The sequence below is a fragment of the Carassius gibelio genome, chromosome A4 (assembly GCF_023724105.1).
Source record: "Carassius gibelio isolate Cgi1373 ecotype wild population from Czech Republic chromosome A4, carGib1.2-hapl.c, whole genome shotgun sequence".
Lineage (NCBI taxonomy): Eukaryota > Metazoa > Chordata > Actinopteri > Cypriniformes > Cyprinidae > Carassius > Carassius gibelio.
Genome location: NC_068374.1, coordinates 30050635 through 30065303, shown reverse-complemented (window position 1 = coordinate 30065303; position 14669 = coordinate 30050635). Strand labels below are relative to the sequence as shown.

Below are 14669 nucleotides of genomic sequence, written 5' to 3'. Positions count from 1 at the left end.
TATAGTGTTTACCAACCCTGGTGGCAGATCACTTAGGTCTGCCTCGTCCCGTCCAGAAGCCACACGTGGAGGTTCCAAAGGTGCCAAGCCCCTGAGAGAGAAGGTCTCTCCTCAGGGGGATGCGCCAGTGAGGGGCTGTCAAGCGGAGCATGATTTCCGAAAACCAGGTCCGGGTTGGCCAGTAAGGCACAACCAACAGGACCTGTTCCTCATCCTCCCTGACCTTGCATACTTGCGTAGAGCCCGAGGCCAGCTGTGTGCCAGTGCATCTGTGCCCAGGGGGCCCTGGGACAGGGAATAGTACAGCTGGCAGTGGGAGGACTCGTGGGAAGCAAACAGGTCTACCTGGGCTTCCCCAAATTGACTCCAGATCAGCTGGACCGTCTGGGGATGGAGTCGCCATTCCCCGGGAAAGGTGAGTTGTCGTGAGAGTGTGATGGTGACAGGATGTGTACCACGGCGCTATGCCCATCTCGGGACTTGGGAGTGCAACCAGTGCTGAAGTGGCCTCATATGGAGCAACCCGAGCGGCGTGACTGCGGCTGTGGATGCCATATGCCCCAGAAGCCTCTGAAAGTGTTTCAGTAGTACCCATGTCCTGCCTCTGAAGGAACTCAGGCAGTTCAGCACTGACTGGGCATGCTTGCTGGTGAGCCGTGCCATCATACTCACCGAGTCTAACTCCATACTGAGATAAGAGATTCTCTTCACAGGGGAGAGCTTGCTCTTCTCTCGGTTGACCAGAAGCCCCAAATGACTGAGGTGCCAGAGCACCAAGTCCATGTGATCGCACAACTACTCTCGGGACCGGGCCTTAATGAGCCAGTCGTCGATATAGTTGAGGATCCTGATGCCCACTTCCCAGAGTGGGGCAAGGGCGCCCTCCACGAGCTTCGTGAAGACACGGGGGGACAGGGAGAGCCCGGAGGGGAGGACCTTGTACTGCCATGCCTGACCCTCGAATGCAAACCGCAGAAACGGTCTGTGGCGAGGGAGGATCGAGACATGAAAGTACGCATCTTTCAGGTCGATCGCTGCAAACCAGTCCTGGGGCTGAACGCATTTGAGAATGCGTTTTTGCGTCAGCATCTTGAATGGGAGCTTGTGCAGGGCCCGATTCAAGACTCGCAGATCCAGGATAGGCCGAAGGTGTAAAACCCCGTCCTCACCTCAGCGTGACGGGTTGGGCAGCGCAAGCCACGCTCCCAAACTAAGTACAAGTGGCACCAAAGGGACAGTTGACATACCCGCAGTGGTGCAGCGATGGGGAGTTGTGTCGGATTTCCCAGAAGGCATCGCGTTCCAAGTCATCACAGACACACTCCTCGTGTTCCCGGAGGAACTGGCCAGAGACGCGTGGAGAGGCGTTGCGTTTCTGAACTGCGACCTCTTGACCGCTGGCGACAGGGGGCATCGTGGGTGAGAATGAGGAGGCAGTGCGTGGTTCATCATCAACCCGCGAGCCTTGCATCCTCGGAGGAAAGGGAAATTGCTCTTCTATGAAAAAGTGGGTGCCGCCGAACATTGGACCAGTGGTGGAACAGAAAGAAACAAAGAGTGGGGGAAGGAGTGGCTCTGTCTCCGCCAGCTCCTGAAGAGCAGTCTCCCACATCTCTGAGTTGCCCATGTCAGGGCCGCTTAGTCGTCTTCCTAGAGGACTTCGCAGCCAGAAGTGACATGGAGGGTGCCACTCTCCTGCCCGGGGCTCGACACGCCAGCCTCGAAGAACTCTCAGCACGGGGCGAGGCTAATGTGGAGGATGCTGGGGGGCTGGGTTTCGTTTTCCGTTTATTAAACAAAATGAAAAAACTAAAATCAAACCGTTTCTCATTTATCTTTATTTATTTTTAAATAGAAAATAGAATGACCAAAATATACACGGACCCAACAGCTACAGCGGAAAGAAAAGAAAGAGAAGAGCGACAGCAGTTGAATTTTGGGGCTGAGCTCCGTCGGGTTTGTCTTGACAAAGTCGGACCAACAACAATATCTAAAAGCTGCTGAATTTATTATTATTTGGGTGTTTATTTTGAATTGCAGATTCTGACATGATAGCCAGGGGACTAAGGTTTTCACGGATGAAATAGTGCACATAGAAATGTCTCTGTGGACGGCGCCGTCTTTTATTTCAACCCGTTATAATCGCTGTAGGCTATCACTGCAATAGATTGACCAAACTCCCCACCACAATCATTCCCTTTAAATAGATTCCATAATGGTTTGCCAGCTGATGATGATGATGAAGCCTATTAGATAGAGATAGCTTCGACATTTGATCACTGTGGTTGGTTACAAAGACTTTACTATTCTGAAAATAATAATGAGATACAAACCTGTAAATATTCAATCGACTTTTCTTAAATTCAAAACAAAATATTAATGAATTCGGAATTTCCATTTCTGAATAGTTGCTATATGGTCACGCAGGTTTGCGCATGGCCCCGAAAAATATAGCCTATCAACAATTATGTTGTTTCCCCGAACATGATCCCTCTGCCAACTTTTTGAACATTTGGTCATTTATTTATTATTACTATTATTAGGCTATTATAATTATTTAGATAACGCATAGGCCTAAATATAAATGATCAGAAACAAATCGCTTCAACACGTCGAGTTGTTTTTGATTCGGTGTATCAAACTAGTGGATTGAACTCACTCATTAAGACAGTGACTTTCTGCCACCTGGTGTCTGTTTTAGTTTCATATTAAACGTAGGCTATCACTTCATTGATTCCATCATGTCATATTTATGGCTTCAAAATGTAGGCCTAAGACACTTCATAATATTTGTATGCACTTGTAGGCTAATTGCTGTGTAAATGCACTAAGATCTCTTCTGTATTGATGGCTCTGATGAAGCTCTGGTTGGATTTTAGTGGTAGGCTAACTGCCTTATAGGCTGCAGTCTTCTAACTGAATTTATCGATGTGGATTAACGTGATTAACGTGGATTAACGTGACGTTCATACATTTTATTATAAGGCTGTTGCTGTCAGTATTGTTTTTGGAAAATAGGCTACATTCAAATGCAATGGTCTCGTTTCAAAAGCATTGGTCAATATGCTTGCGTCGACTTCACTGTAGCCCAGGGGTTCCCAAACTTTTTAGCCCGCGACCCCATGATAAATGCGCTGCTGCCCCGCGACCCCCCCCCCCCCAAAAAAAAACACCTCTCGTCGCGTGAAATGTACAGCAAATCAATTTTATGCCCAGTCTCAAAGCACACGAAGTTATATTTTATTGTTCTGCGTGCAAGATCAGTGTTACAATTCTGCATGAGCTGCTCGATATCCACCTGTTCTCTCTCGGAAAGTAACTGTGCATGTTGGGTTGAACTCGTTCATTATTCTGCCATCAGGAACCAGTCGAGTAAGTCTGAGCTGCTCACACGCGTGCTCACACCCGTGCGCGCGCGCGCGCGCACACACACACACACACACACACACGCACGCACGCACACACACACACACTAATCCGCTAGATGTGTCACTTTATGCTTTCCATGGTGACGCGTCATTGCTTGTCACGTGACATACCACAGCAACAACAGAGCTGAATGAATGATCCGCTTTTGTCATTTTTCCTTTTTTATTCAAAATATTAACAAATTTGTTAGATATGGCATGAAATAGCTGATATTCCGATTGTCAAATATATGCAAGTGGAAGTGTTTTGTTGTTTAAACACCTTTATAACGATCGCGTTAGTTGAGCTGTATGCGCGATGGGCGCCGCCATCTTAGTTTGTGCCGCAGACGCAGTTCAGAGAATTAGATCTGTTGGATTTACAACATGTGAATTCATCCACTTCTCCCGAAATACATAAAAGTAAGTGGCTGGTGAACTGGGAGAATAATGGAGTAAACTTTAAAGTTACTTACACAATGTGTATCTGATATGAATAAAATGTGTCTAATTATAATGAAAAAGATTATTATTGCCTCTTCCTTTGACATCAGTGTGTATTTTACAAACTCTAAATGTATTGTTTTTTCTAGTACTTATATGTCTGAAACCTAAAATAAACATTATGTGGTTGAAAACACTGAAAAGTTGTGATGACAGCTCTGAGCGCACTTGTCTCTGGCTCAGCGCCAGCCAACTCGCAAGAGCACATTTGAATTTCACGTCATGCACTGACCGGTGTGGTCGTACACTCCAGGGACTAGCCTAGACTGATCACACCGGTGTGATCGTACGTGCGATGCGAAAGAGTTAAATTAATTGAAACAAAAATATATAAAGCCTATATCGAAATCATCCACCGTGGGGTCGCGACCCCTACTTTGGGAACCACTGCTGTAGCCTATGTGCCCTGCTTCCTTTCCGTGAGTTTTGACCGAAAAATTGAAAATATCAAGCGCTTCCGTTTCAGAGTCCCTGTTTCATGTTTGTTAGCCCAGGACATTTTACAAATCCAGACCAAACGATGTTCTACGGCCATGTCCGGAATAAAGACTAGCCTATCCATGCCACACAGTAAGATTTTAACCATATACCTCGCAGTCACAGACCATATCAACGTCAGTGATACTTATTGTATTTCACCACAGGGTGTCACTGTGGCTTCAACCCTTCGCCTTCGCTTACTCTGAGCTCGATTGCTATGTCTGAGGTAAACCACGCCCTCCTCATTACCCTACGCAGGAAGAAATGTAGGAAGAAATAAATGAAGAAATAAATAAATGTAGAAATACATAAATGTAGAAATAAATAAATGTAAAAATAAATAAATGTATAAATAAATAAATGTATAAATGAATAAATGTATAAATAAATAAAATAAGAAATAAATAAATATGGGAAAAAATATATACATAAATAAGGAAATAAATGTATAAATAATTATTTATTTTCGTTTTTTTTGCTTTTCTATATATATATATATATATATATATATATTTTTTTTTTTTTACATTTATTTGTATATTTATTTATGTATTTATTTATTTTTTATTTTGGCAGACGTGGTATTCCATATAAATTATGCCCTGCTCCTTGCACTACTAATATATTCTGCCAGAGAGGACTGCAACTGCAATGCATCGTCATTTTGAATATTGTGGTACTGCTCTTTGTCACATCTGTAATAAATTATTATGATTAATTACATGTGTCTATCTGTTACGTTTCTCTTATAGACTGTATACTTTATACACTCACTCTTTATTGGTTGATTTGTTCTTTATAAAAATAAATAGAAAATTATCATATTACCCCAATTTTACAGTATCTGCACTGGCTACCTATTAAGATCTGTATCAGTTACAAATTATTATTACTTACCTATAAGGCCCTTAATGGTTTAGCTCCTGCGTACCTAACTAGCCTTATACCATGCTACAATCCATCACGCTCCCTAAGGTCATAAAACACTGGACTTTTGGTAGTTCCCTTTCGAAAGCTTTAGTCAATGCTGCACTGCTCAGTGCATTGAGAAACATCTTATTTGTGACCAGCTGTGAATAATGCGTGTAACACGTCGATAGAATTGACCCGGTGGTAATATAGCTTCGGCTGATGACGTGCATCAACAGGTGTTTTGTCTTCAGATCATTCTGTGCATATGTGCGTCAGGAAGATTCTTCTCGTCAGCTAAAGATTTTCGCAGGATGAGTCAACAAAACAGTAAGTGTTGTGTTCCTCCATGCTCTCGTCCTATGTATGAGCTGGATACACATGATTACTGTTTTGTTTGTTTGGGGGAAGAGCACGCGTTTCTGGCTTTAGAGACGGGCGAGTGCGAGCATTGTGAACTGCTCTCAGTGAAGATGCTTCATGCTCGTCTGAACTATTTTCAGACCACACCCACCTTTTCATCAGAGGGCTCTCGTGTGGATCTGCGTGATGAGCAAGTGACAGGCTTGACCCTTTCGCTTGCAGTGTCACCGGACCCACGCATCCTCTCTCTTGATCTCGAAGCGCGCTCCGGTGCTTCTTCGGTTCATGAGGAGGATGATATAATTTTTTGGGTCTTCGGGCAATGAGCAGTCCGCCTCTGAGCATTCCTCTCGCGAGAGAAAAATCGGTCGAGGAACTCCTCGAGGTGGTTACTCGTGCGGTGGACAGGTTGTAGCTTGACTGGCCACGCGAACAAGAGACCCCAAATGTAGTAAGCTGGAGGATAGGTTTCTGTCAGGTGGTAGGAGAGAGAGACCACAAGATCAGTCTCTCCCCTTTTTCGAGGACCTCCATGATGAGCTATCGAAGTCATGGAGCAAACCGTATACTTCCCGCATCTTTGTGCCCTCGACGTTGACTTTTTCAACTATCGTGGATGCGAAGGCGCGGGGGTATTCGGAGATGCCTCGGGTTGAAGAGACGCTTGCGAGCTATCTCTCGTCCGATTCCTGTTAATAGAGTTTATCGTCTGGTTGACTATGTCTTGTATTAAAGGTGCTGTAGGGAACTTTTGTAAAAAAATATTTTTTACATATTTATTAAACCTGTCATTATGTCCTGACAGTAGAATATGAGACAGATAATCTGTGAAAACAAACAAGCTCCTCTGGCTCCTCCCATTGGTCCTATTGCCATTTGCAGAAACTCCTAAAAAATAACCAATCAGAGCTGCGGTCCGTAACTTTGTTTGTGTTCAAAATGTAGAAGAATGTATATAATAAGAGAGTACACCATGAATCCATTTTCCAAACCGTGTTTTTGGCTTGTCCTGAATCACTAGGGTCCACCTATAATAAGTTTTTATGTTCTGACTATTTTAGATTGCTTCGGGGGTACCGCGGCGGAGTAACCCAGTACCTTTGTGATTCTTCATAGACATAAACAGAGAGAAGTAGTTCCGGCTACAATGTTCTTCCGCAAGACGCAAGCAGTTCTGTTTATTAACCGCTAGAGCGTCAAAAGTTTCCTACCGCAGCTTTAACTTTTCAGAAAATTCCTGTCATTTGCACATAAACTGATCACCACTTATAAGCTACTACTAAATAATGTAGAAACGGAATTTTCTGTAAAGTTGCTTTGCAATGATTTGTATCGCAAAAAGCGCTTTACAAATAAACTTGAACTTAATTTAATTGAATGGTATAGCGTTCCCATAGCGATGATGTCATCGCAGCAATGAAGTGAACCTATAAAATGGAACATCTCGATTACATTTGTAACCTTGGTTCCCTGAACAGGGAGCAAGATGCTGCAATGCTGGTCGTTCCATACCTTCAATAGCACTTCCTTCATCATAGTGTAAAATCTGATGAAATAACATGCAGCACGCATGTATGAGCATACATAACATATGCTCGCGTGGTGCTTAGCGTTATTGGCCAATAAATTGGAATGATGGTATAAGGGCTTCAGACATTCATCACACTGGAGGTGTTACCATATTCAGGGAACGTCTCGGTTACGTACGTAACCCTCGTTCCCTGATGGAGGGAACGGAGACGTTATGTCGACAGACAAATGGGGTCTCACTTGGGAGGCCAATCATCTCTGATTTTAAGAGAAAACGCCAATGAAATTGGCAAGTGGATTAACACACCTGAGCCACTCCCCGTGCCAGCGGGTATAAATAGGGCGACAGGTGCATCCACTCATTAGGTTTTACGCTGAGGAGCCGAGAACGTGTCCCGGCAACAGCGAATGGTTCAAGGTTGTGGCATGCGGACATAACGTCTCCGTTCCCTCCATCAGGGAACGAGGGTTACGTACGTAACCGAGACGTTCCCTATCTGTCGGTCACTACGAGTTATGTCGACCGACAAATGGGGTCCTTTGGAAAACGCCATAACCTGAACCCCGTCACAACCCTGAGGCGCTGCAATTGTTGACAAGCCTTGGCGTGCCACAAAAGCTACGCTTAAGGTCGTAACCTACCCAAAGCCCCAGCGCAAATTCACTGACCTTGGTACCGAAGGGGCCAAAGGGTGAGTACATCGCTGCTGGAGAAGGCCATGCTGCTGTTCCGCCCACATAAAGTAAATGGAAGGGATTCCAACCTTCAGAGAAAGATTGCTTCAAATCTTCCCTATTTGTTCTTTCAGCTGGCAAGACAATGGGGAAGCGAGCCTTTAGGAAAAGGTCGCTACGGAGACCACATCCTACCCGTAGGGAGGTGACATGTGGATATACCGATATGGACTGACCCAGGGGGCAGTACTACATATGGAAGGGGTCTCTGAGGCAGGTCCTACCTTGGAGTAGGGATGGAACGGCTGCCAGAAGAGACTGACAGAACGATCTGTCAAGGGAAGACACGGGTTTGCCAAGAGGGAAACCTTACCATGGAAGAATACACATATGGGATTACCCGTAGGGAACCCAGCCATATGGACACCTAGCCCAGTACGGGGGCTGACCGGCTCCGGGCATGCTAACGCCAGTACTGGGCCTGGCGACAGACTGCTCCGCCAAGTCTGACGCCGAGGGTGCTGGAGGACGCTCGACCAGGGTACGCCAACCGGGGAACTCTACTGGGAGAAGAAGGCGCTCACATCCCCATGTTAGGGGGAATGGCGCAGCAAGCAAGACACCCAGCCAGCCCTTCCCGCCAATTACCTGCTACCCAACACACGGGAAGAAACTGGCTCTACACGGAGGTTGTAAAACCTCGCAAAGGTGTTAGGTGTCGCCCAGCCCGCAGCTCGACAGATGTCTGACAGAGAGGCGCCGTGCGCCAACGCATAGGAGAGGGAAACTGGGGGAAACGAATACTTGCGTAAAGCCCGAGGCCAGCTGTGTGCCAGTGCATCTGTGCCCAGGGGGGCCTGGGACAGGGAATAGTACAGCTGGCAGTGGGAGGACTCGTGGGAAGCAAACAGGTCTACCTGGGCTTTCCGGAATCGACACCAGATCAGCTGGACCGTCTGGGGATGGAGTCGCCATTCCCCGGGGAAAGTGAGCTGTCGTGAGAGCACGTCGGCTGCACGATTGAGCTCCCCCGGGATGTGGACAGCGCGCAGCGACTTGAGCCACGTCTGACTCCAGAGGAGGAGATGGCGGGCAAGTTGAGACATGCGACGTGATCGTAGACCGCCCTGTCGGTTGATGTACGAAACAGCCGCAGTGTTGTCCGTGCGGACCAACACGTGCTTGTCCAGCACTAGCGGACGAAACCGTCGCAAAGCTAGATGCACTGCCAGCAACTCCAGGCAGTTGATGTGCCAAAGCAGTCGAGGTCCTGTCCAGGACCCTGAAGCTGCCTGCCCGTTGCATGTCGCGCCCCAGCCCGAGTTGGAGGCATCTGTTGTGACAACAACGTGCCGGGACACTTGTTCTAAGGACACGCCGGCCCGTAGAAAAGCAAGGTCCGACCAAGGACTGAATAGGCGGCGACACATCAGTGTGATGGTGACACGATGTGTACCGTGGCGCCATGCCCATCTCGGGACTCGGGAGTGTAACCAGTGCTGAAGTGGTCTCATATGAAGCAACCCGAGCGGCGTGACTGCGGCTGCGGATGCCATATGCCCCAGGAGCCTCTGAAAGTGTTTCAGTGGTACCACTGTCCTGCCTCTGAAGCAACTCAGGCAGTTCAGCACTGACTGGGCGTGCTCGCTGGTGAGACGTGCCGTCATACTCACCGAGTCTAACTCCAAACCGAGATAAGAGATTCTCTGCACAGGGGAGAGCTTGCTCTTCTCCCGGGTTGACCTGAAGCCCCAACTGACTGAGGTGCCGAAGCACGAAGTCCCTGTGATCGCACAACTCTTCTCGGGACCGGGCCATAATGAGCCAGTCGTCGAGATAGTTCAGGATCCTGATGCCCACTTCCCAGAGTGTGGGCAAGGGCGCCCTCCGCGAGCTTCGTGAAGACACGGGGGGACAGGGAGAGCCCGAAGGGGAGGACCTTGTACTGCCATGCCTGACCCTCAAAAGCAAAGCGCAGGAACGGTCTGTGACGAGGGAGGATAGAGACATGAAAGTACGTGTCTTTCAGGTCGATCGCTGCAAACCAGTCCTGGGGCTGGACGCATTTGATAATGCGTTTCTGCGTCAACATCCTGAACGGGAGCTTGTGTAGGGCCCGATTCAAGACTCGCAGATCCAGGATAGGTCGAAGGCCACCGCTTTTCTTGGGCACGATGAAGTAAGGGCTGTAGAACCCCGTCCTCATCTCGGCTGGAGGGACCGGCTCGATTGCATCCTTCGCCAGGAGGACAGCAATCTCCTCGCGCAAGACAGGGGCGTCCTGGACTGCCACCGAAGTCTCGAGCACGCCATTGAACTTGGGGGGTTGCGGGGCGAACTGAATCGCATAGCCGAGTCGGACCGTCCGGATGAGCCAGTGTGACGGATTGGGCAGCGCAAGCCACGCTCCCAGATACCGTACAAGTGGCACCAAAGGGACAGTCGACATACCCGCAGTGGTGCAGCGACCCTCCCACCCTCCGGGGGAAGGAGTGGCGCTGTCTTCGCCATCTCCTGAAGAGCAGTTCTCCGCATCTCCGAGTTGCCCGTGTCAGGGCCGCTTGGTCGACTTCTTCGAGGACTTCGCAGCCGGGAGTGACACGGGGGGCGCCGCTCTCCTGCGCGGGGCTTGACGAGCCGGCCTCGAAGAACTCTCAGCACGGGGCGGAGCTGGTGTGGAGGGCGCAGGGGAGCGCCCACAGCGACGAGCAGGCTGAGGCGCTACCCGCGACGGAACGGTGGCAGCCGGAGAGCCACGTCGGGGCAGGATGTGCTGGATGGCCTCAGTCTGCTTCTGTACCGCCGAGAACTGCTGGGCAAAGTCCTCGACAGTGTCGCGGAACAGGCCTGCCTGGGAGATGGGAGCGTCGAGAAAGCGAGCTTTGTCGATGTCCCTCATCTCGGCCAGGTTCAGCCAGAGATGCCACTCCTGGACCACCAACGTGGACACCTTCCCGAGGGACCGCGCCGTGACCTTCGTCGCCCGTAAGGCGAAGTCAGTCGCCGTGCGCAGCTCCTGCATCAACCCCGGGTCGGTACCACCCTCGTGCATTGCTTTAAGTGCCTTGGCTTGGTGTACCTGCAGGATGGCCATGGCATGCAGGGCAGAGGCAGCTTGGCCCGCAGCACTGTAAGCCTTGGCAGCGAGTGCGGCCGACAGCTTACAGGCCTTGGACGGGAGACGCGGACGATTCCTCCAAGTGGCGGCGTTTTGCGGGCACAGGTGCACCGCAACCGCCCTCTCCACCTGGGGAACCTCTACGTACCCCCTGGCTGCCCCGCCGTCGAGGGTGGTGAGGATGGAAGAGGGAGAGGAGCGGCTTCTGGCCGTGAAAGGGGCCGTCCACGACTTCGTCACCTCTTCATGCACCTCCGGGAAGAAAGGCACCGGAGCAGAACGAGGTTGTGAGCCGCGTCCCGCGCCGAGAAACCAATCATCCAGCCGCGAGGGCTCGGGACTGGGCGGTGTAGTCACCTCCAGCCCGATACTCACGGCTGCCCGGGCAAGCATGGCCGACAACTCCAAGTCCGATTCGGCAGCAGCGACAACACCCGAGGGGGGCAGCCCCGCCGAACCTTCATCCTCGGAGGTCGATAACCCATCCCCCGATGCAGCAATCGACATCTGGTCTTCGGGCGGCGCACCGAAAGACACGCTGGGACCGCTGTGAGACGGCCCAGCAGAATCAATCGGCAGCTGCACGGGACAGTCGCTGCGTGAGGAGTGAGAGGTCCGTGGGGCGTGGCCCGGCGGAGAAGCTCTCACTGTGATCCTCAGATCTCCCAGAGCGCCAGCCGGCGGCCCTCTGCTCGAGCCAGAGAGACCGGGACGGGTGGCGACAGAGGGGTCTGCTGCACTCCCCTTGAGGAGTGAGAGACGCGATCGCAGCGCTGCCATGTTCATACGCCCACAGTAGACGCATGAATCATCCACGAGCACAGCCTCAGCGTGTTGGACGCCCAGACACTGCAGACAACGCTCGTGACCGTCAACCGAAGACAGGAAACGGCCGCATCCAGAAGGACACGGACGAAACGGCATCTTGAAAAAGAGGCGAATCGTCCGTGATTTGCTCTTTTAGAAAACTGTCTCTTTTAGCCGAAGCGCCCAGGGGAATCGCCGTCTCGCAGGGACACTGCTGTAACGCGCCGTCACACCGACCAGGAACAGCTTTACACAAAACAAAGATGATGGCTTTGTAGCGACTTGTTGTCATCGACTACTCGGCTCCGAAGCAAAAATCTAATGAGTGGATGCACCTGTCGCCCTATTTATACCCGCTGGCACGGGGAGTGGCTCAGGTGTGTTAATCCACTTGCCAATTTCATTGGCGTTTTCTCTTAAAATCAGAGATGATTGGCCTCCCAAGTGAGACCCCATTTGTCGGTCGACATAACTCGTAGTGACCGACAGATAGGGAACCAAGGTTACATATATAACAAAGATGTTTTATTTTGTTGAAAACATGGAAACCCCAAAGATACTTTTTAATATGTTATGCATTTTATTAGACCGGTGACGAATGCACAGAGTAGCATTATAATAGAACTTTCTAGTTTCTATTAAATTTATTTTAAGGTGTCCTTGTTACACATGCTACATATACTTACTATTATAATAACAATAAATTATACATATTTCAAATGTATGTGGTATAAAACAAATCTGTTTTACCCCACATAGCCTATGCATGACCGGAAGAAGCGGAAGCGGTCGACTATGGCATAATAAAATCTCTGCTGCTATTGAGCTGTGTATTGCGCTTTCCTTCATTAGCAATCATTTCCAGCGGCCTCATTCCGCTTCCACGACTCTTAGCCCCACCCTGCTTCATACTACAGTGACCTTAATAAGTCTATTAATACATTAGATTATCAATGTACATGATTTCTGCCCGAGTCCCATCAGATTGCATCGCCTGTGGGGATGAAGACAACAACTCCCATGATTCCACAATCAAGGCATAATCAAACGCCTTTGTTTCTTGTTTCTTGTAAATAATCACCCTCTAGCAATGAAAATCTATATTTTACCATTAATAGATATTATTGTTATTATATTATTTTAACTCTTACCAGTACATAGCATACCCTGGTAGTTGTCATGTGAACTGTTGTTTTCATGTGATGGTAATGTTGGACAGAGGTGAATCTGAGACTCATTTCCTCTGCACTGAATCTCTTGTGTCCACATCTGAGTGTCTCCTTTGTCAAAAGCAGCTGCTCCCAGCACCTGTACAGGAGCCCCACAGTCCAGCTCTCTACACACAACCTCTGCATCCTGCTGGTCAAAGACAGCGTCACACACTGATATCCATGTCTGATCATGAAGTATCTCAACTCTCCCAGAGCAACTAGAGTTTTTTGTCAGCCTGAGGCCTGAAGTAGTAAGAGACAGCAAATGTTCAATGTTAAGTTGTATAGATTTGGAAAAACATGAGGGTGAGTAAATGACTTAAATTTTAAAGCAGGAGAATTATTAGTGATGTAAACACAGGGCAGAGTTTGGTGCAGCTTACCTGAGCAGATGACTCCCGCATCTTTAGTATGATCGCAATCATAAACACCCCATTCTACTGACCCACAATTCTTCAATGTAGACTCTGATCCAATACATGTTGAGCGATTTGTCCAGATTGGTCCTGATCCAGGTCCAAAATGAGCATCACCCAGAGCATCGACAGGTTCTCCACAGTCAAGCTCTCTACACACCACCGCAGCATCAGCCATATCCCAACCAATATCACAGACTGTTCCCCACTGACCTCTATGAAGAACCTCCACTCTACCAGCACAGCGACTGTGACCACCAACTAACCTCACATTAATTAAGTCTATGTAATAAATAGGGACAGATGTGGAAAAAAAATGGACAAAGTATAAAAATGATGGAGAAAAAAGTACCACACAAAGGGGAAAAAACTACTGTGACAATTCAATATTTAGTTCACAGTTTGGGGATATTAAATTGGATTTTAGTTTATAAAAAAAAAAAAAATTATCAAACCTGCACACACTAGTCCAACATTAGAACAGTTGTTTTCATTTGATGGTGACATTGGACAGAGGTGAATCTTAGATTCATTTCCTGTACAATGAATCTCTTGTAAACCCCTGGTCTGATTGTGAAGCATCTCTAACCTCCCAGAAGAGGGAGAACCCCCAACCAGCCTGACTTCTGAGAAAAAACAACAACATTTAAATTAGGGAATTTAAATTCTGTATCATATATAATAAATAATATTTATTTGATCTAATGAAATAAAATACATTTGCTATGAAATTTACTATGAATCTAGAGAATCATAGAATGTTTTTTTTCAAAGGTGGCACCACTGAGTTCAGCTGCCATCCATGTCACTCCGCTTTGAGTGACATGGACGGCATCAGTGTTTTTATTTACTTTCTTTTGCTCTCTCTTTTTACACAGATATCGTCTGCACTGATCACTTATGAAAGGAAAACTATTGAACATTTGACACCACTTCACTAACCGGTTTCATGACACTACCTCTATTGCTGCTATGTAAATACCCCATACAACCTGTATGCAGATTAGTCCTGTTCCTCATGTAAATTCTATGTACTTATTATAGTAATTACAATAACTATGTAATAACTAGGTACTAACCCTGAACCTACCCCTAAACCTAACCCTACCCCATGTAGTTACCTTGTATTACCAGAACTTTCTTAGATAAATACACTGTAAGTACACTGTAAGTACATGTTAGTACACATACTGTAAAATAAAGTGCAACCCACATTCTTCTCTTGTACATTCCTGCTCATCTTAATATT

General features: G+C 48.0%; 1 protein-coding gene across 1 annotated transcript in view; it reads right to left on the bottom strand.

Annotated features, from left to right (window-relative positions):
* The window catches only part of LOC127971124 (deleted in malignant brain tumors 1 protein-like), a 43398-nt gene that overhangs the window by 26343 nt on the left and 2386 nt on the right, over positions 1-14669 (bottom strand). The window contains 3 exon segments of the mRNA XM_052573938.1: positions 12945-13247; positions 13388-13702; positions 13876-13982. Coding sequence (XP_052429898.1) covers positions 12945-13247; positions 13388-13702; positions 13876-13982 — 725 coding nt within the window.